Source organism: Eptesicus fuscus, chromosome 3 (genome assembly GCF_027574615.1).
Source record: "Eptesicus fuscus isolate TK198812 chromosome 3, DD_ASM_mEF_20220401, whole genome shotgun sequence".
Taxonomy (NCBI): Eukaryota; Metazoa; Chordata; class Mammalia; order Chiroptera; family Vespertilionidae; genus Eptesicus; species Eptesicus fuscus.
This window is the reverse complement of record NC_072475.1, coordinates 2,450,171-2,472,614: the sequence shown is the minus strand read 5'-3', so window position 1 is coordinate 2,472,614 and position 22,444 is coordinate 2,450,171. Positions and strand designations below refer to the sequence as shown.

The window sequence follows — 22,444 nt, the reverse complement described above, 5'->3', positions numbered from 1 at the left end:
GCCCCCATCCGCTCGCCCAGAGGGGTGTGAGGTGCGTGTAAACGGCAGAGGAACAGTGGGGGGGCAGGGGGCAGGTGATACTTAAGCCCTGGGCGGTCTGGTCCTCCCCCCGGAGGCCTGAGCCCCGCAGCCCACACAGGCTGAGGGCCGCGGGGCCGCGGGAGGGGAGCCCCCGCTCCCAGAAAGCTCTGAGTCAGCGGTTTCCACTTCCCCCCAGCTCCACCGATGACCAGAACCGCTGCAGTCGCCCTGAACTTCATCTCCCTGGGTTCTCCCGTCCTGACCTCGAGAGGACATGACCAAGGGCAGAGCGGCGGCGAGAACCAGGCGCAGTGTCGGGGCTGAGAGAGGGCCCTCGTCTGGGAGCTGGGGCTCGACTCCCTGTAACCCGGGCAGGGAATTCTCCCCGCTGCGGCTGATGCTGGGGGCAGGGCTCCGGTGAGGGGTGCGGGGGGAGACGGCAGGGGGCAGGGCCGGGAGGCAGGCACTCCTGGTCGGGCCGGGTCCCCTGGGACCTGAGACGAAGGCATCACCGCGGCAGAGCGGGGCCAGCGCAGCTCTGGTCCCCGCGGGTCCCTGCGGGTCCCTGGGCTCCGCCACTCTCCACCCCGGACACGCGGTGGCAGCCACCTCCCTACCCTGCACGGCCGGGTCTGTTTGTGCTGGGCCCTCCAGTTATCATCGAGGCACCACAAGAGGCCCCTCGCCAGCCAGTCCTTCAAAACAACGTACTGCAGCATCACCAGGAATGAAATGGGGGGGGGGGGGGAGACGCGGAGGGTCTGGAGACGTGGAGACGTCCCCCCCATCGATTATCGGTGACATTGTGCTAAAATGTTAAAACCGGCACATGTTATTGTGTAATTACAAAAACAGTAGTTTCATTCTGAAAAAAGTTAAAACACTCTTTGAGAGAAAAGCGGGCTAACCACGATTTTGAGAAGTATCAGAGGCAGATTTTTTTTTCTAATTAATGGAGGCACTGAACCCAAACCTGATTGGCTTCGAAACTTAAACTGCAAAACACGTGCCCTAATTGTCCCAACGCCAGCGGCCGTCAAAGGCGGCGACGGAGAGACAGGCGGAGGGACAGCAGGCGGTGCCGGTGCCGCTCGGACGCACGCGGGAGGGGACGGTGCCGAGGCCCCGGGCCGCCGGGCGGTCAGGGGGTCAGCTGGGGCGCGGCGTTACTAAAACGGGGCGCTCTCTGGCAAAGGGTGGCCATTGCGGGGGACGCAGAGTGCGCTGTCCGGAGCTCGCCCCGCGGCCCGGGCCAGGCCCCGCTCACTTCATCCTCTTGGCCACGTCGGAGTAGGCGCGCTCGATCTCCCGGTCGGCCGGGCACGTGTTGGTGAACTCGTCCCTGGCGTAGGCGTTCCTCAGGTACCTCGAGATGCCGGTCATGTCAGCGGGAAATTCAAAGTCTCGGTACCTCTTGGCCACGATCTGAAAATGGGGAGGAAATGGTCAGAGGGGCTCCCAGCAGCTCAGGAGCCGGCGCCCTCGCTGAGGGGGTGGCCCTCTGTCACCCCGAGGCCCCGGCGGCCCTGGTTACGCTGTCTTCGCAGGGGACACACTGGGGACGGGGCAGGTTAGAGAGGTACCGGCCTCCACACGGTGGCCCCAGGACACACGGCCCCCCAGTTCTCACAGCCGGGCCTGGCAGCCCGCGGACCGGCCCTGCGCTGTGTCCCTGAACTCCCCGCGGCCCCGCAGGTTCCTCCGGGGGCTGTGCCGCCCGGGGGCTGGGGGCAGAGGGTTCAGGGCGGATCTTCCGTCCCGACGGTGCTCAGTCCTCTGTGAAGTCCGGGCTGGGCCTCCTGGACCCCCACCTGTCTGTGAGGCCTGCAGACGCCCCGCCTTCTGCCCCCGAGGGTCCTTGCATTGTGGTCCGCGGGGTGCAGAGGACGGATGGACTCGGGTCCTTACCCTGGGGACCCGGTAAGGGCAGGGAACGGACAGGAAGTGCGGCGTTCCCCTGACTGCGGGGTGCTGTTGGGGAGGTAGTGGAAAGGAGGGGTCCCCCGTGGGGACTACCGTCGGTGCCCTAGGGCTGCCTGGACAGCGCACCCCGAGCACACTCACACCTTTCAGCTCTGAGTCCTGGTGGGCAGAAGCCCAAGACGGGGGCGTCGAGGGCCGCGCCCTCTGAAGGCCGTGGGGGACCGTGTCTGGTCCCCCTCCCGGCTTCTGCCGGTTCCTGGTCCTGGGACAGCGTAACCCGACTCTGCACGGTTCTCACCGGGTGTCCCTGCGCCCAATGTCCCCCTTTTATAATCACGCTGGGTTGGGGCCCCCCGACTCCAATATCACCTCAACGTGACCCGACTCATCGACAGGAACCGCAAAGACCCTGTTCCCAAGTCAGGTCACGTCCGAGGTCCCGGCGTTGGGGCTTCAACATATGAACTCGAGGGACACGACTCATCCCCTAGCAGGGACCTGAGGCCACATACGGCGGCTCCGATCTGCGATGTCTGAAGGAAGGGGCCTGGGCTTAACCACAGACTAGGAGGCCTTGGGGGCTTGCTTCTCGGATGTGGGGGGCCAGCAGCACGGACGCAGTGCGGCCGCCAATAGGACGTGCGGCCTGGAGCCGGCCTCCGCTTAGCTGCCCGTCGGCCCCTCGCGTTCCTTCTCGCCGATGCCCGTGGCCACGATCCCGCTGCCCTGGTGCGTGCACGTGCCTGCTGTCCCTTTGCCATCGTGGCTTTTGTTTTGTTTTGTTTTTAAATACATTTTTATTGATTTCAGAGAGGGAGAGAGAGGGAAAGAAAGATCCATGATGAGAGAGAAGCATCGATCGGCTGTCTCGTACGCATCCCCACTAGGGATCGATCCTGCGGCCCAGGCATGTGCCCTGACCAGGAATCGAACCGTGACCTCCTGGTTCATAGGTCAACACTCAACCACTGAGCCACACTGGCCAGACAATGGCATATTGTTTAAACGGAAAGTCTGGGGCATCCTTTAGTTCAAAGGTCTTTCCCTGTGAGCCCCCCCTCCCTTTTTTTGTTTCCCCTTCCTGTCCTCTGGTGCCTGGTTGTGTACATCGGGGAGCCCCCCTCCGGGTCCTCCTCCGCGTGGTTTGGGGTGGTCTTCCCAGGCCCACCCTCCAAGTCCCTGGCTCATGCCTGCAACGTCCATTCTACTTCTTGTTACTTCTCATCTAGCCTCTGCGTCTGAAGTGATGCTATTTGTCTTCTTCCTGAGCTCTGCCAGCCTGACGTTCCTCTTCTCATGAGATTAGATTTATTTTTTGACGTCTGTGTGTTGTCTTTGAGTTTTTTTCTCCAAAGACCCACGTACTCCTCCGTTTCTCTGCGGCTGTAGAACGTTCTGCAGTTTGTGGGAGCAATGCTTCATCGGGTGCGTGTTTCTGCAGCCTTTCCTCCGGTTCCCGGCTCATCATCCTCCCCCTCCCCTTTCTGATCACCGGCACCCACAGAGGGCCCCCGGGGCTCTCTCTGGTGATGAAGACCTATTGCGCCAACCACGTGCAACCGCGTGAAGGGCCCAGGGCGTGAGGGGGGCCGCTGGTTGACCAATTTGGATCTTGACCCTCAAACAGTTTCACCGAAGACTGTTCTACACTCGGTCACAGGGGACACGTTAGGGGTTACCATTAGGGTCAGGTTCAGGGTCAGGGGTCAGGTTAGGCATCCTCCACTCTGAGGCTCACAGGAGGCCACCATGGCTGAAAATGAAGCTCAGGCCCCGGTGGGTGTGGCATAGTCGTTTGGAGCATCATCCTGGGCACCAGAAGGTCACAGGTTTGATTCCCTGTCGGGGCACATACCTAGGTTGCAGGTTTGAGCCCCAGTTGGGGTGCAGTCTGGGCGTGTATAGGGGGCAACAGAGAGATGTATCTCTCGCACAGGGTCCCTGTGTCTTCTCTCCCATCCCCCGTCCTTCGAGACCAAGGACCCAGCTCTGGACCCGTGGGGCGTGAATAACAGAGATGCCCCAGAACGCGACTTCTTCCTGGGGCATCTGAGGTCCCTGAGGTCAAGGGCACAGCAGTGGTGATAATGACCCAACAGCTGACACGTGCAGGTGACGGAGGGGCTGGGGCACCCCTGAGGAACAGCCATGGCCAGGCATTGCAGAGTGGGACCAGCAGCCCCGAATCTCAGCGTCACTCCCGGAATTCTGAGTTAGAAGGTCAGGGGCCAGGTCGAGGGGTTCACGTTTCTACAATTCTCACGCTGAAGAACCACCGTTCCAGGGCGTCTCTCAGCCTAATGATACATGACCCGTGACTTTCATTTTATGTGCAACACCTGGGCGGACAGGACACCAGATCCGGCCGCGGCCGAGCCAGAGAGCTGTCCCTGCTCCCAGCTGTGGGGTTGATGTTAAGAACTGAGGCTGTTGCCCGGCCGGTGTGGCTCAGTGGTTGAACATCGACCTGTGAACCAGGAGGTCACGGTTCCATTTCCGGTCAGGGCACAGGCCCGGGTTGCAGGCTGGATCCCTAGTAGGGGGCGTGCAGGAGGCAGCCGATCAGTGATTCTCTCTCATCATTGATGTTTCTATCTCTCTCTCTCCCTTCCTCTCTGAAATTGATAAAAATATATCTAAAAGAAAGAAAAAAGGAAAGAGGGAAAGAGAGATAGAGGGAGAAAGGAGAGAGGAGAGAAGAGAAAGGAGAGGGAGAGAGGGACGAGAGAGAGAGAGAGAGAGAGAGAGAGAGAGAGAGAGAGAGAGAGAGAGAGAGAATGAACGAACGAATGAACTGAGGTTGTTGACCCCGAGAGGACCGGCCCCACCGGCCCCAGGAGCTTCCTGCCTGGCCATCGTCACCCCGGCAGCCTCCCCATTTCCTCCCCAGATGCCGCTCAGCAGGCCCAGCCTGGAGCATGAACACGGTGTGATCACGCGTTCCTCCCGTGGCGTTCGCGTGGCCTTGCGTGAGGCTGTGGGGAAGGCCCGGAGAGAGCGGGCGGACGCCCTGAGGACGGAGGACACCTGAACGGCGGGTCTGACCCGGGGCTGGCGCTTGCATTTCGGGTCGTGCCCTGCCCGCCGGAGCCCAGGTCCAGCACACGCCCGGGCCGTCTGCGCCGGAGCCACCGACCTTGATGACGTGCAGCTTGGGGAGCAGGTTGCAGTCGGCCAGCGTGAGCTCGTCCCCGTCGAGGAACTTCCTGCCGGACACGGCCACGTCCTCCGCGCCGTCGGCCTCCGCCTCGTCGGGCAGCGGGCTGTTCAGGTAGTCGTCCAGCCGCCGCAGCGCCCGCAGCAGGCTCCGCTCGTGGCCTAGGGCAGAGGGCACGACAGAGACAGGGGGTCGGCCCTCTCTCCAGAGGGCGGGAGGAGGCTGGCGTGGCCTCACTCTTCCCGGAACACAACTCTGCGTCCACTCCCCACCGCCGTCTACACCCACCGCCACCGCCGCCCACCCCCACTGCCGCCCACCCCCACCGCCGCCCACCCCCACCGCCACCGCCGTCCACTCCCCACTGCCACCCACCCCCACCGCCGCCTACCCCGCACTGCCGCCCACACCCACCGCCGCCCACCCCCACCGCCACCGCCGTCCACTCCCCACTGCCGTCTACACCCACTGCCGTCTACACCCACTGCCGCCCACACCCCACCGCCGCCTACCCCCCACTGCTGTGTCTGGAGCTCACTCACTTCTTTCCACGTCTTTACGGAAACCCTACTGTGGAGCAGGCCCTGGTGACAGCATCATTTTAACTGACTCGGGGTGCAGCTGGGCCTGGCACCCCGGGGTGAGTGCTTCGCCCTAAAACACGTGTTTCTGGCGCCCAGCCCTAGAAGCCGTGTCTGTGAAACCCACGTGCAGATCCAGAGTTGGGGCACTTGTCCTATTTCTAGGCCCAGGTGTCTCCCCGCTGCCGTGAGGCACAATCCCAGGACCCCAGAAGCCACTCGGAGGCCGAGGGGGGCCACGCCCGACACAGACCGGCAGGTGCCGGACACTCACTCTCGTGCGCATCCTTCTTGGTGTTCTTGATAAACGCGGAGAACTTGGCAAACACGTCGTCCCCGGCGGAGTTGGACTCGGGGTGCTGGGTCCCCAGCTTAGGGTACCTTGGAAAATTCCAGTTGGAATGTCACAGAGAAGCGATGTTTGATGGGGATGACGGGGGAGGGGGGGGGTGTCTGAGTGGATAAAAAACTGAGTGTTTCCTAAGCTTTTCCTCTCCAAGGTTCCGGCCAGGGGGCAGGGAGGAAGGTCAGGATTTGATCGCTCCCGCCCCGAGCACAGGGCTCACCTGGCCGCCCTGGTCTTCACTCCCTCCCTGCTCAAAGGAAGGCGCTGGACTAGAAGGTTCCATTCCGGGTCCAGGCTCACCTAGGAGGTGGGCAGCCCCCAGGCACCGACCACCCCACCCACTTCCTGCCTTCAAAGCCGACCCTCCAAGCTGCAGGCTCGGAGCGAAGCCCGGTGCCTTCTCTCGGGCTTCTAGTCCCACCCATGTTGTCTGTGGCACACCCCGGGGGGCAGGGGGGGCGGGGGGACGGGGCGGCGAGGAGCGACTCCCACGGCCAAGGCTTTCGAGCTGCCTGGGAAGCGGGACCGTGGGGGCGGTGTGAGGCTGGCCCCCTGAGGCCCACCTGGGGGGAGCCAGGCGCTCCTCCAAGAACTCCTCAATCTTATTCACGTCCGTCTTGACCTCCCCGTCGAACGTCATGAAAGGCGGGTTGGTCCCAGGAGCGAGGTTCTGCAGGTCCGCGGGTTTCCTGGGGGGAGGGCGGGGGGGGGGGGGCAGACGGCAGCTTTGTCGGCCGCCCCCAGGGGTCGCTCCATCCCCCAGGCTCAGCACGTCCTCCCCATGAAAGAGGAACCCCGTGAGCACTTGAGAGGAGACGGGGCCCCTGCAGTGTCTCAGGGGCAGTGGCCGCGTGGCCCCTCTCTGGCCACGGAGGTGGGAGTGAGCTCTCCCCAGGCCCCAGCCAGGATGGCGATCCCGGGCCTGTCGGGAGCTATGGCTGACCAGGAACTGGGGAGCAGGCTCCTTCTGGCGCCCCAACTCCTACTCCTTCCTGATTCCCTCTGACCCAGGCCTGTAACTACTGCTCACCCACAGGTGGGCCAAAGCAGGGTCCTGGCTGAGGATGGACATGCCCGTGATAACGCCATGTGCCTTGGTGTGTGTGTGTGTGTGTGTGTGTGTGTGTGAGAGAGAGAGAGAGAGAGAGAGAGAGAGAGAGAGAGGAATTAAGCCGTTATTTCGATAACGCAGGAACCTTGTCTTACCTTTTCAGGTCCACTGTTGTCACATTAAATATGACGCCCTTCAGCCAGAGAATCATAAAGAGGCGCTGAGAAAAGGGACAGTTCCCGATGCTCTCCCCGTCACAGCCGGCCTGCAAAGAGAGAGGCCGTGGTCTGCAAGGAGAGAGCCCGTGGCCTGCAAGGAGAGAGGCCGTGGCCTGCAAGGAGAGAGGCCGTGGCCTGCAAGGAGAGACCGTGGTCTGCAAGGAGAGAGGCCGTGTCCTGCAAAGAGAGAGGCCGTGGCCTGCAAGGAGAGAGGCCGTGGCCTGCAAGGAGAGAGGCCGTGGCCTGCAAGGAGAGAGGCCGTGGCCTGCAAGGAGAGAGGCCGTGGCCTGCAAGGAGAGAGACCGTGGTCTGCAAGGAGAGAGGCCGTGGCCTGCAAGGAGAGAGGCCGTGGCCTGCAAGGAGAGAGGCCGTGGCCTGCAAGGAGAGAGGCCGTGGCCTGCAAGGAGAGAGGCCGTGGCCTGCAAGGAGAGAGGCCGTGGTCTACAGGAGAGAGGCCGTGGCCTGCAAGGAGAGAGGCCGTGGCCTGCAAGGAGAGAGGCCGTGGCCTGCAAGGAGAGAGGCCGTGGCCTGCAAGGAGAGAGGCCGTGGTCTGCAAGGAGAGAGGCCATGGTGGGAGCCAGCCTCGATGCCGGAGGCCGCAGTGCGCACCCAAATCGCTGTAAGTGTGTGAGTGGTCACGGTGCTGGGAACACACGTCTCTAGGCCTCTGGGCCAAGGCGGGGAGGAGGACGGCGAGGACACCCGCACCCTCCCCCCATGACTGCCTGCCTCGCCGGGCCTCCAGGAGCTGTGCAGAGTGTAGGCGGGGAGAGGGAGCTCCCTCTGTTACAAAGGCAAAGGAGAAAGGTGCTCCGTCCCTGCTCGGCTCTCCATCCTCTCCAGGAGCCACCCCTCGCCCCTGGGGTGGCTCTCCATCCCCTCCACCACACCCCTCGCCCCGCCGGGGTGACCGAGCTTAGAACAGACCAGCAGCCTGTCCCACCGAGACACCAGCCCGCCCTCTAGGTTGCGCTTCGCTGCGAAGAGGGACTGGCACCACCTGCGCCCTGAGCGCCCTGCAGCCCTGGAGCTGGCACAGCGTTCACACCCGCCTCTGGCTCCCGGAGGCAGAGATGGGAGCCGTGGTGCTTACAAGGGAGGTTGTGACACAGTGGGCGCCAAGGGCAGGAGGTGAGGAAACCATTCCTCTGATGCCCCGAAGCAGGTCACATCCACACACAGCCCCAAAGGCAGGCACGGCGCGTACTGAGGGCGCGCCCCCGCGGAGGCGAGAGGCTGGTGGAGCGAAGGAGACGTGAGAAAGGAGGTGGCGGAACCCAGACCACCAAAGGCCACTCTGAAACTCGCCTTTCCCGTCCACCTGTCTCACGCCACAGGCCTCAGGCGAGGTTGTGGTGCTGATGACAGAGCCCGGCCTGTCGACCTAGGAACCAGGAGGTCACAGATCCATTCCCGGTCAGGGCACAGGCCCGGGTTGCGGGCTGGTCCCCGGTGTGGGGCGCGCAGGAAGCAGCTGATCAATGATTCTCTCTCATCACTGATGTTCCTATTTCTCTCTCCCTCTCCATTAAAAACAAAAAAACGAGTAGACACTGGATCCAGGTCTGCCATGGGGCCCAGGCATCGGAGCTGTTCACATGCTCCCCAATGTGATGGGATGCCAGGGGCTCGTGAACATAATGGGTGGACTGCACACACATAAGGAGGCACCCAGACACCCAGATAACTGAACTCAGAGCCCCCTAAACGCTGGGTGCTTGCTCACACCCTTCCAACCCCTCTGGCTCGCCCTTCCTCCCCCAGCATTTATTGGCCAGTCCACCTGTGGAGGGGAGGGGCTGAGAATTCCCATTGGCCAGTCCACCTGTGGAGGGGAGGGGCTGAGAATTCCCATTGGCCAGTCCACCTGTGGAGGGGAGGGACTGAGAATTCCCATTGGCCAGTCCACCTGCGGAGGGGACGGACTGAGAATTCCCATTGGCCAGTCCACCTGTGGAGGGGGGGCTGAGAATTCCCATTGTCTAGTCCACCTGTGGAGGGGACGGGCTGAGAATTCCCATTGGCTAGTCCACCTGTGAAGGGGACGGACTGAGAATTCCCATTGTCCAGTCCACCTGTGGAGGGGACAGACTGAGAATTCCCATTGGCCAGTCCACCTGTGGAGGGGACGGACTGAGAATTCCCATTGGCTAGTCCACCTGTGGAGGGGACGGACTGAGAATTCCCATTGGCCAGTCCACCTGGTGCAGGGGAGGGGCTGAGAATTCCCATTGGCTAGTCCACCTGTGGAGGGGACGAACTGAGAATTCCCATTGGCCATTCCACCTGTGGAGGGGGGCCTGAAAATTCCCATTGGCCAGTCCACCTGGTGGAGGGGGGGCTGAGAATTCCCATTGGCCAGTCCACCTGTGGAGGGGGGGCTGAGAATTCCCATTGGCTAGTCCACCTGTGGAGGGGACGGACTGAGAATTCCCATTGGCTAGTCCACCTGTGGAGGGGACGGACTGAGAATTCCCATTGGCCAGTCCACCTGTGGAGGGGACAGACTGAGAATTCCAATTGGCCAGTCCACCTGTGGAGGGGACGGACTGAGAATTCCCATTGGCCATTCCACCTGGTGGGGGAGGGGTGAGAATTCCCATTGGCTAGTCCACCTGTGGAGGGGGGGCTGAGAATTCCCATTGGCCAGTCCACCTGTGGAGGGGAGGGGCTGAGAATTCCCATTGGCCAGTCCACCTGTGGAGGGGACGGACTGAGAATTCCCATTGGCCAGTCCACCTGTGGAGGGGGGGCTGAGAATTCCCATTGGCCAGTCCACCTGTGGAGGGGAGGGGCTGAGAATTCCCATTGGCCAGTCCACCTGTGGAGGGGAGGGGCTGAGAATTTCCATTGGCCAGTCCACCTGTGGAGGGGACGAACTGAGAATTCCCATTGGTCATTCCACCTGTGGAGGGGGGGCTGAGAATTCCCATTGGCTAGTCCACCTGTGGAGGGGATGGACTGAGAATTCCCATTGGCCAGTCCACCTGTGGAGGGGAGGGACTGAGAATTCCCATTGGCCATTCCACCTGGTGGGGGAGGGGGTGAGAATTCCCATTGGCTAGTCCACCTGTGGAGGGGACGGACTGAGAATTCCCATTGGCCAGTCCACCTGTGGAGGGGGGGCTGAGAATTCCCATTGGCCAGTCCACCTGTGGAGGGGGGGCTGAGAATTCCCATTGGCCAGTCCACCTGGTGGGGGAGGAGCTGAGAATTCCCATTGGCCAGTCCACCTGTGGAGGGGAGGGGCTGAGAATTCCCATTGGCCAGTCCACCTGTGGAGGGGAGGGGCTGAGAATTTCCATTGGCCAGTCCACCTGCGGAGGGGGGGCTGAGAATTCCCAGCGTGAGTCTGTGGAGTCCCTGGAAGCCTGAGGGCTGGGGAGGTGGGCTGTTAGGACCCCAGCCTCGGAGTAGCCCTTACAACTCGCCTGCAGATGGGCCCTGAAGTAGCTCCTCCGGCCACCCAGGCCAGGCCCCACCTCACGGCCACTGTGAAGGCTGCTGTCTCCTGCCCTCAGCTCTGCAGCTGAGCCTGTCAAGTCCCAGCGGCTGGGCTTGGGGTCCCTCCCAGATCAGGCCACGTCCTCACCGGCTGCAGGTTGGGGCAGAGCCACGCCAAGCAGGGGGAGCGGGCGATGGAGGCCCAGGGACAGAGCCACATACCTGGACCGGCCCTGACTTGCTCCGCCGCTTCCAAACCTCTATTTCCCAGCAGCTCCAGGAGCGCAGGGAAGTCTGAGATAAGCCTGCAGAGTGGGGCTCGTTTCCTTTCTCTCCCCGTTGTCTCCTGAACCTCGGGGATCCTGGTGTAGCGCATCTTAACTGTGGGGGCCCATACTCTCCCCCAGCCCTGCCTGCGGGTCTGGATGCGGCTCCAAGTCCCGGGCGGGACGGGCTCCCGGCAGCGAGGGCGTCCGCAGGGTGCGCCTCAGGATCTCCGCCTTCTGCCTCTCATCCCCTCCAGCCCAAGCCAGGGTTCTCCCTGGGAATCGTTCTCACCACCTCCCAAATCCCGCGGCTACATCCTTAGACAAATAAAGACGGTAGGGGCAATACAGTCTGTAAAAAATAGAAACGGCCCTGGCCGGTGTGCTCAGTGGTTAGACTGCCGGGTCTGGGGTTCGATTCCCGGTGGAGAGCATGACCCGGGTTGCAGGTTTGTTTCCCGAACCCCAATCAGGCGTGTGTGGGAAGCTACCAATCAATGTGTCTCTCTCCACATCCATGGCTCTCTCTCCCCCTTCCCTTCCACTCGCTCTGAAAATCAATTGAAAAAATATCCTCGGGTCAGGATTTTAAAAAATATAATAATAAAGTAAAATAAATAGAAACTGCCTTTGTCACCTGACTCTCTAAAAACTTAAGAGTTCTTTATAGGCTCCTTCCCAGAGCCCAGCAGGGGCCAGCCACGTGGCCACAGCACCCCGGCTCAGAGACAACGGGAAGGCGCTGTGAGCATGCTCCCTCCGCACTTGTCCCCGGGCATCCGGCGAGACCTGACAACGGGGGACACCCCTCGAAACATCCTTGGTGGCTCCTCGGCGCCCCACCCTCTCCTTCCCCCCAGAGTGGCCTTAAAACGGGGCTGTTGCAACCCAGCACAGCCAGTGGACTGAGGCTATCACACATTCTAGAAGATTCCAGAAGAATCAGCCAGCTACCAATAACACCACATTCACATAACCTGGGTTGCCTCATCTTGAATTGCTCTAAGCTTGTTTTCTGTCTGGCCTATTGTAATGAGGGGGTCACGGGACACGAGGAAGTTACAGGACACGGGGGGGGTCACGGGACACGGGGGGGTCACGGGACATGAGGGGGTCACGGGACACGGGGGGGTCACAAGACACGAGGGGGTCACGGGACACGGGGGGGTCACGGGACATGGGGGAGTCATGGGACACGGAGGGGGGTCACGGGACACGGGGGGGTCACGGGACACGGGGTCACGGGACACGGGAGGGTTACGGGACATGGGGGGCCACGGGACACGGGGGGGTCACGGGACACGGGGGGGTCACGGGACACGGGGGGTCACAGGACACGGGAGGGTTACGGGACACGGGGGGATCACGGGACATGGGGGGATCACGGGACACGGGGGGGCCACGGGACACGGGGGGGCCACGGGACACGAGGGGGTTACGGGACACGGGGGGATTACGGGACCTGGTGGGGCGACCAGGGCGGCTCGCTGCTGAGTTTAGTTGCGTTAAGGGCTTCAGTGCTGGGATGTGCCCCCAGAAAGAAGCCGGACCCCATGGCTGACCACCCCGGAGAGTGGCCATCGGGTCGTGTTCATTAACCGACAAGATGAGGGGACAGAGCGTGGGTCCTGGGAGGGGGGAGCTGGGTGTGTGCGTGAAGCCAAGGCCAGCCGTCAGAGCCATCTGACAGTCCTGTCTCCCGGGGACCCAGGGGGGTGACCCAGAACTGCGCCCGCTGAGCGCCCGCGATGGTCACGCCCGACAGAAAAGCAGGAACGCCCGGGACGGGGCACCGGAGACCACTGCGGCCTCCCGGACAGGCCGCGGGCATCGGTCCAGACCGGACAACGGGGAACGCCCCTCAGAACCTCCTTGGTGGCTCCTCGGCGCCCCACCCTCTCCTGCCCCCCAGAGCAGCCACGCCCGCACTCTCCACCTTGCTTCTCCACTTGCTTGGCTCGACCTTCTTTCTAGAAAATTCTTTGTGGGCCTGCGTGGTAAGCACTTTAGCCGAGTGTGGTGGAAACCAGTTTGGTGGAGAGGAGACAGAGGCAGGTCCCTGGTGATGTCCTAAGCGGCCCTTTCCCGGTGCCTGGCTCTGCCGCGGGGAGAGAAGCGTGTCTTGCGTGTGGGGCGCGCTCTGGGCCCCGCAGGGCTCCGTCCCAGGGCGTGGAGGAGAGTGGGGAGCACAGGTGGCCCGTGCCAGGCCGCTGCTCGGAGGGACCGGAGCTGAGTAAGCCCAGCAGCTGGCAGAGCTGTGGGAGGCGTGGGCAGCCCCCAGACTGCTCTCCTGTGAGAGAACAATGTGCCACAGGGCGGGCCAGGCCTCCGCTCTGCTGGCCCCGGCCCAGCGGGAGGCCGGACGCAGCGCTGCCAGCGGAAGGGTCCGAGCCAGCCCCGTGGGAGGCGGCTCCCTCACTCCGACCCACCCACGAAGTCCCTGCATCGGCGTGTCCTCCGCTGAAGGGGCCGCGCCTCCCACGCCTGGGGCACTGGCCACGGGACACACACCGCCGGCCACACCGTGACCTCGGCCATCACCCGAGCAGCCACCCTCCCAGGTCCCTCGGGTCTTCCCTGGCCCTGTCCACGGAGCCAGGTCCCTTCCCTCGCAGACGAGTCTGTGGCACGAACAACAGACTCTAGAGTTTGAGGAACACCCTTCCTGGTACGAGAGGACCTGAGGGTCGTCAGCCATCAGCACGTGGCGGTGGAACAGCTGTGCTTAGAAAACGTGCGCCCCACTCCCCAGTGTGGACCCGGGCCGCCACGCACCGGGGCCTCTGCGCCCGGCCCGCACCGGGGCCTCCATACCCGGCCCACTCCGGGTACCTGTGCCCGGCCCGCCCGCCCGGCCCGCACCGGGTATCTGTGCCCGGCCCACACCGGGTACCTGTGCCCGGCCCGCACCGGGTATCTGTGCCCGGCCCGCACCGGGTACCTGTGCCCGGCCCACACCGGGTATCTGTGCCCGGCCCACACCGGGTATCTGTGCCCGGCCCACACCGGGTATCTGTGCCCGGCCCACACCGGGTATCTGTGCCCGGCCCACACCGGGTACCTGTGCCCGGCCCGCACCGGGTATCTGTGCCCGGCCCGCATCTGTGCACCGGTCCCGAACCGGTGATCTGTGCCCGGCCCGCACCGGGGGTATCTGTGCCCGGCCCGCACCGGGGGTATCTGTGCCCGGCCCCCACCGGGGGTATCTGTGCCCGGCCCCCACCGGGGGTATCTGTGCCCGGCCCGCACCGGGGATCTGTGCCCGGCCCGCACCGGGGATCTGTGCCCGGCCCGCACCGGGGATCTGTGCCCGGCCCGCATCGGGGTATCTGTGCCCGGCCCACACCGGGGGTATCTGTGCCCGGCCCGCACCGGGGATCTGTGCCCGGCCCGCACCGGGGATCTGTGCCCGGCCCACACCGGGGTATCTGTGCCCGGCCCGCACCGGGGATCTGTGCCCGGCCCACACCGGGGTATCTGTGCCCGGCCCACACCGGGGTATCTGTGCCCGGCCCGCACCGGGGGTATCTGTGCCCGGCCCCCACCGGGGGTATCTGTGCCCGGCCCGGCCCCCCGCACCGGGGATCTGTGCCCGGCCCGCACCGGGGATCTGTGCCCGGCCCGTACCGGGTATCTGTGCCCGGCCCGCATCGGGGATCTGTGCCCAGCCCACACCAGGTATCTGTGCCCGGCCCACATCGGGGCCTCCGCGCCCGGCCCGCATCGGGGATCTGTGCCCGGCCCGCACCGGGTATCTGTGCCCGGCCCGCACCGGGTATCTGTGCCCGGCCCGCACCAGGGCCTCCATACCCGGCCCGCACCGGGGCCTCCGGGCCCAGCCCGCACCGGGTATCTGTGCCCGGCCCGCATCGGGGATCTGTGCCCGGCCCGCACCGGGTATCTGTGCCCGGCCCGCACCGGGTATCTGTGCCCGGCCCGCATCAGGGCCTCCATACCCGGCCCGCACCGGGGCCTCCGGGCCCAGCCCGCACCGGGTATCTGTGCCCGGCCCGCACCGGGTATCTGTGCCCGGCCCGCACCGGGTATCTGTGCCCGGCCCGCACCGGGGGTACCTGTGCCCGGCCCACACCGGGTACCTGTGCCCGGCCTGGACCAGGCCTGCCATGTGGAGCAGGTCGGGCTGGGAATGTGCCCCCAGCGAGCAGCCGGGTGGGGTGGGTGGGGACACTCACTGGCCTCTCCTTGCTCCCACATGGAAGCACACGCAGGGAGAGCTGGAACCTCTGACCCTGACACTCACCGGGCGGCTCCCACAGGCCCAGGCCGAGGCCTGGCCCCGCCAACACTGGACAGGGACAGGGCTCAGCCAGTGGCTCCTAAGCACCTGGAGCTGGCCATTCCAGAAAGGGCCCCTTCTCCTCCTTCTCTGGACACAGCCTTCCCCTTTCAGAGGCTCCCGGCTCTCAGCAGGAAGCCATCACCCGATCACCCGGTGAGTGACATCCAATGTGAGGGAAGAGACTAGATGGTAGGGGAGGGGAAGGGAGAGGGTGCAGGGGAGAGGAGGGGGAGGGGAGGGGCGGGGAGGGAGAGAAGGAGAGGTATGGAGAGAGTGCAAGGCCCTGAGTCCAGGGCAGCACCGTCCTCCCCGAGCCTGAGCCTCTGGTCTCGTGGTCTCGTGGTCTCGTGGTCTCGTGGTCTCGTGGTTTGACTTAAAGCGCAGTCTTTAAACAGATGGGAGGCTTCCCGCCTCTGAAAAATCCTGTATGTTCAAAGAAGTGTGTAACCCTTTCCATTTGCCTGGTAAGCTGACGTTTGCATTTGGACACAGCATCTGTTGTCTCTGAGGCAACATGGTCAAGGTCACGGTCAAGGTCATGGTCACAGGGAAGGTGCTGCTGCGGCCAGACAATACCAGGAGGGGTGGGGTGAGGGGGGGGTGGAGGGCGGGGGGCAGGGACCCACCTTCCTACGAATGTGTGGCCTTGAGCAATTCATTTGCTCTCCCTGAGCCTCAGCTTCTGCATTTAAAGCAGGATAACCCACCGCCGTGTAGGACTCTGTGTGAGATGCCGAGTCTCCGGGCTCCCATAAATTCTTGTCATTACCATCATCATCATCATCATCACTCTTCCAAACCCGTGGGCACCAGAACAGGCCATGGTGGGATGTAGGGTCCTTTTAACAAGGCTCAATTCGTCTGATTTTCAGGCCAACCCGTAGAACCCTTAAAGATCCACTGATAGAGGAACCAAGATGGCGGCATAGGTAAACACCTGAACTTGCTGTCTCGCACAACCACATCAAAACTACGACTAACAGAAAAAACGGACATCACCCAGACCCACGGGAAGGCTGGCTGAGAGGAAGCTTTACAACAAGAAGGAAAGAGAAAAGCGCATCTAGACTGGTAGGAGGTGCGGAGGCGCGGAGAGCGAAGGGACGGAGGCGCGCGCGGAAACGGGCTGGCGACTGGGTACGCTGTGGTCTTTCTCAATCGGGAGGGAGATACAAACCCCCGACTGCTCTGAACTCCAGTTCCGGGCGAGACTCTGGGGACCCAGACTCACACGGGGAGAAACTGGACTGTCTGGCATCGGGACAGGAACACGAGGGCGGCTTTCTCTCAGAGGTGGTCGCAGCGATCATTGTTCCAGGGACCTATCCGGGGCCAAAGGGCAACCATTGCTGTTTGCACCACCCTGTGATTCCCTGAGCCCACGCCCAACCCAATTTACAACCCCACCCAAGCTGTGCACAGAGGCGTTTGCATGCGAATGGCCTGGCCTTTTGCAACATAACCTAACAAACTGCTGCTGGGTCAAAGAACCCCAGAGCTTCCAAAAGACGGCCTAAGGCTCATCAGCAGCCTGCATTGCTTCACAGCTGCGCCTCATCTGGGCACATCCAAACCCCAAACTAAGAGGAGGAATCTGCATATCTCTCTGTAGCTCCTGCTGGGTGGCCTCAGGCATTGGCTGACTTTGCACCTCCTTGGAGATCCAAGAGCCAGTGCATCCAGTGGTCAAAGTGAGACCACACCAGATTACAACTCTTCAGATCCGTAAGAGACACACTCAGGGGGCAGACTCAGTGAGCACCAAAGCCCCACTGAAGCAAGTCCTGCCCCATAAGGGTGTTTCCAGCACAGCAGTTCTCCCATTGTAGACACAACTGGTCCTCACAGCCAATTGGTCTGGAGGTCAATTCCTCCCAGTGATACCAACAGCAATCAAGGCTCAACTACAACAAGACTGTGCACACAGCCCACAAAGGGGTGCATCAAGAGTGTCCACCTCAGGTGATTGGGGAGGCTGAGCCACTGGGCCCTATAGCCACACAAGACCTCTCTATCAATACAGGGAGACTTAGCAGCTACCCAGTACATAGAAACAAACACAGGGAAGCAGCCAAAATGAGGAGACAAAGAAACATGTCACAAATGAAAGAAATGGATGAAAGCAAACTACAGGATATAGAGTTCAAAACCACAGTTACAAAGTTACTCAAGAATCTTCTAGAAACCTCCAAGAAATGTAGTAAGACCCTTGAGGATATGAAAAAGGACCAATTAGAAATTAAGCATACACTGACTAAAATAAAGAATAATATACAGAGATCCAACAGCAGACGAGAGAATCCCAAGAATCAAGTCAAAGATTTGAAATACGAGGAAGCAAAAAACACCCAACCAGAAAAGCAAAAAGAAAAAAGAATCCAAAAATATGAAGATAGTGTAAGGAACCTCTGGGACAACCTCAAGCGTACCAACATCTGAATTATGGGGGTGCCAGAAGAAGAGAGAGCAAGATACTGAAAACCTATTTGAAGAAATAATGACAGAAAACTTCCCCCACCTGGTGAAAGAAATAGACTTACAAGTCCAGGAAGCGCACAGAACCCCAAACAAGAGGAATCCAAAGAGGACCACACCAAGACACATCATAATTAAAATGCCAAGAGCAAAAGACAAAGAGAGAGAATCTTTAACCTTTTGCACTCAGATGTCGAGTGTGACTCAACATGGTTAGCATTAGAATAAAGGAATCGAGAAAAAAGCAAGTGAGTGCAAAGGGTTAACAGCAGCAAGAGAAAAACAGTTAGTTACCTACAAGGGAGTACCCATACGACTGTCAGCTGATTTCTCAACAGAAACTATGCAGGCCAGAAGGGAGTGGCAAGAAATATTCAAAGTGATGAACAGCAAGAACCTACAACCAAGATTACCCTACCCAGCAAAGCTATCATTCAGAATTGAAGGTCAGATAAAGAGCTTCACAGACAAGAACAAGCTAAAGGAGTTCATCACCACCAAACCAGTATTATATGAAATGCTGAAGGGTATTCTTTAAGAAGAGGAAGAAGAAGAAAAAGGTAAAGATAAAAATTATGAACAAATACATATCTATCAACAAGTGAGTCTAAAAATTGAGTGAATAAAAAATATGATGAACAGAATAAACTGGTGAATATAATAGAATCAGGGGCATAGAAAGGGAGTGGACTGACAATTCTCAGGGGCAGGGGGTGTGGGGGTGCGGGAAGAGACTGGACAAAAATCGAACACCTATGGACGAGGACAATGTGGGGGGAGGGGCGGGTAAGGGCATGGAGGGCACTCCTGACAGGCCCACGCTCCGGCCCGGCCAGGCCCACGGAAGTCCCTCCGTAAAAACTCTCATCGGGGAGCAAATGGCATTCGTTTCTCAAAGAAACCAGGCCCCTCCCCAAGGGGAATGTGAGGCCCAGAGGCCCCCAACCCACACGGCCCCCACCGTTGTCCCTGGAACTGTCAAATGTCATCTCCTCTCAGCTCCTGCCTCGCCGAGTCCACGGGCAGGCACGTGTCTGGCCCCTGCCCAGCTTCGTTCCTCTCCCTGCCACTGTCCGTGCTCCGCACGTGCCATCTGCGTCACGCGTGTTCCCTCTGTGGAAACTCCCGCTAGAACCTAGGGCGACGGTGAGTGTGACATCACATTGCTCCCCCCACACTGGCGCGCAGACGGTCTTCCTGCCCGGTGCACAGCACGCAGTGCCCCCACCCCCACGCAGGCCTGGCATCCGCCCGCAGAGACCAGGGCGTCCGGCACAGCCGCACGCCGTAGCAGGCGCCCCACCTCGTCCTCCACCAGAGCGGCTGGGCCGGGTGCTCGGAGGAGGAGCCCGTGGGACCTGCTCTGTGCAGGCCAGCACAGCCTCGGAGCACGTGCCCCGTCACGTGGCCAAGGGCTTGGGGCTGGAGTGTTCTTGAAGGCAGGGGAACGCAGATGCCCGACCTTGGCCGTGAAGGACGCTCAGTGAAAGCACCCAGGGAGCCCTGCGCACGCAGCAAGGACACGTCCTGCTGTCGAGGAAGGACGCTCAGGCTTGCCCTCTCATTCCAGACTCCGAGAGGTCACGGCGAAGGGCCGGCGGGACACGCCCAGGAGCCGCTGGGGAAATGCCACCAGCTGACGCTCCGAGGAGGTCCGTCCCTGACCACAGCTCGTTCTGGTCCTGGCCTGGGCGACGGTGACACACGTGAGAGAACCAGCTCTGAGACCATCTCTGGGGCAGCAGGCACAAGAAGGGCCCCAACGGTGGCCACATCCTAACACGCAGAACCTGTGACTATGTCACCTCACGTGGCACACGGGACTTAGCCAGTGTGTCATGGCTGTAGATCTGAGGTGGCAGGTTATCCTGGATTTGCAGGTGGGCCGGTCTGATCCCCCCCATCCTTAAAAGTGGGAGCTTCCCCGCCGCGGTCAGGACTTGGCGAGGGAACAGCTGTCAAAGAGTGGAGCTCTGAGTGTGGAGGGGCAGCAGGAGCCAAGGAACCAGGGGGCCTTCAGGAGCAGGAAAGACAACGGCACAGATCCCCCCACGACCCCAAGAAGAGATGGGGGCCCGCGGACGCCTTCATTAGCCCAGAGAGACCCACGTCTTCGGTCCAACAGAACTGTAAGGTGATCGATCAGTGTGAGCTGTTTTAAGCCACCACGTTGGTGGTGATTCTAACCCTTTGGCTGTTGGCGCCCCCTAGTGGTCTGGAGATGCACGTTCAGACTTACCACCACTTTTACCACGTCCATCCCCAATTAGGTTCTGTTGGAAATGTCATCAGTTCCATGTTAGCCCCTATCAGAGGCTAAACCTTCCCAATTTGCCCAGGACTTAGGTTTCCTGAACCCTAGGATTTTCCGTTTTAAAACCAGGAAAGTCCTGGAAAGACGAGGGTGTGCTGGTCTCCATGCCCCCCTCCCCCCCCCCGACTCCCAGCTCAGACCCCACGGGGAGACCAGAAGAGCAATTCGGAGGCCCAGCCACACGGGGGCCTGGACAGAAGCCTGTAGAATCGCATCTTGATTTGGGATCAGCAGCGGAAGTGCATACTTTGCTCCTGGTGGGAGTTGACAACTGAAGATTTGTGCATTATTTCTCGACCCTCAGAGCAATGGAGAGAGGAGGGAGGGAGCAGGGTGGGGCGGGTGGGACAGAGAAACCACAGACAATAAATTCTCGTTCTCTCTAAAAGTGTTCACATTCAACTTTATTTGTTTGGAATTCTCTAGCTCTTTTGCAAAATTCTTTAGAAAAACATGCAGCATAAATAAAGACCTGGCCGGTGTGGCTCAGTGGATAGAGCATCGGCCTGTGGACTGAAGGGTCGGAGTTCAATTCCCATCAAGGTCACGTACCTCGGTGCAGGCTTGACTGCCAGCCCTGGTCAGGCCCGTGTGGGAGGCAACCAATCAATGTGTCTCACATTGATGTTTCTCTCCATCGCTCCCTCTCCCTTCCACGCTCTCTAAAAATCAATGGAGAAGTATCCTCGGATGAGGATTAAGAAAAGAAATAGGTAGCTTCCTGAAAAAAGAAAAAAGAACCTTTTTCTCTCCACTTTTCTTTGAAATATGTGTAAGTTTTAAGGAGGCCGGAGGTCTGGAACTGTCTATTTGACAAAGAAGAAAATCTACTTCCTTGAAGACAATGAGGTTTGTCTCATTGACCGACTTAAGAAAGTTCTATGGGGGTTGGGGGGGACTGGTCTTTCTATAATCCTTTTTGTTCCGACTGAAACTGGCCAGTTAATCAGAAACATCCTAAGGTTATTGAGGGAACTCTTATGAGATAGGGTGTAGGACCCGTGTGGATGTTAGAGCGCTTTCCTTTTCATAGGGAAGGATGGCGAGGTCAGAAGGCAGGGATCGCCGGGATGGTCTGAGGTGTAAGATCTGGAAGAACCCACCTGCCAGGAAATGCCTTCGCCCGCCTTCCGGGCAAGCCTGGCTCTCAGAGGGCCGTCGGGGAAGAGCCACAGCGGGCACCTAAGTGGTGGCAGTTACTCTTGTCCTCCCCAGGACCATCCTGGGGGGAGAGCCCCCATCCCGGCGGCCTCGTCCCTTCCCGGTGTCATCCCCACACACAGCCGGAAAGGGTCCGTGTTGGTGACTCCCTCTGCAGCTTCCGACAGGCGCTGGAGGAAGTAGCAAAGCCAGGACACGCATGCCTTACGTTAGGAACGTGCACTTTGTAAATGTATGCTCGCCGGGTCTCTTTCCGATAAGTTCCAGCATGCTTGAGAAGCTGTATTAATTACTATGGCTGGTTGCTATAGCTAGGAAAGATTTAAAAATCTAAAATAAATTCCAGAAGACCCAAAATAGCTAACGCCGTCTTAAGAAGAACAAAGCTGGAGGCATCATGCTCCCTGATTTGAAACTATGTTACAAAGCTCCAGTACTCAAAACGGTACAGCCCCGGCATAGAAACGGAAGCATAGCTCAGCTGGACAGAACAGAGAGCCCAGAAATAAGCACACAAATACATGGGCGATTAATTCACAGCAAACGAACAAAGACCAGGCAATGAGGAGAGGACAGGGTCCTTCATACCTGCTGTTGGGGAAACTGGACGGCCACATGCAAAAGAATGAGCCTGGGCCACTAGCTACACTACACACAGAAATTAACTCAAAAATGGTGACAGACTTGGATGTAAAACCTCAAGCCATGAAAATCCTAGAAGAAAAAATGGGCAGTAAGTTCCTTGGCATCAGCCATGGCGGTGACCTTTTTGGATTTGGCATCAAAAGCGAAGGCAACCGAAGCAAAAACAAACAAGCGGGACCACATCAGGCTGAAAAGCTTCCGCCCGGCCCAGGAGGCCATCGACAAAATGAAGGGGCAACCGACTGGATGGAAGGTGTCTGCCAATCAAATACCTGATAAAGGGGTAATATCCAAAATACAGGCAGAACTCATACAACGTCGTAGCCAAAAAACAATCCAACTAAAAAATGGACCAAGGATATGAATACTTTCCCAAGATGTGCAGGTGGCTAACACGTACAGGAAAAGATGCCCAATGCCATGAACCATCAGGGAAATGCACATCGGAACCACAGTGAGATATCACCTCCTGCCTGTTAGAATGTGTATCGTCAAAAACGGAAGAACTAACGAGGGCTGGCGAGGACGCGGGGAAAGGCGGA

General features: G+C 60.3%; 1 protein-coding gene across 1 annotated transcript in view; it reads right to left on the bottom strand.

The window, feature by feature from the left end:
• Nucleotides 1–1,284: 1,284 nt before the first annotated feature.
• CLIC6 (chloride intracellular channel 6) overlaps nt 1,285–22,444 on the bottom strand; it is a 32,471-nt gene continuing 11,311 nt past the window's right edge. The window contains exons 2-6 of the mRNA XM_054710638.1: nt 7,235–7,344; nt 6,592–6,717; nt 5,957–6,063; nt 5,081–5,262; nt 1,285–1,446 (exon numbers count right to left, since the gene is read on the bottom strand). Coding sequence (XP_054566613.1) covers nt 1,285–1,446; nt 5,081–5,262; nt 5,957–6,063; nt 6,592–6,717; nt 7,235–7,344 — 687 coding nt within the window. The remainder of the gene's footprint in view (nt 1,447–5,080; nt 5,263–5,956; nt 6,064–6,591; nt 6,718–7,234; nt 7,345–22,444) is intronic.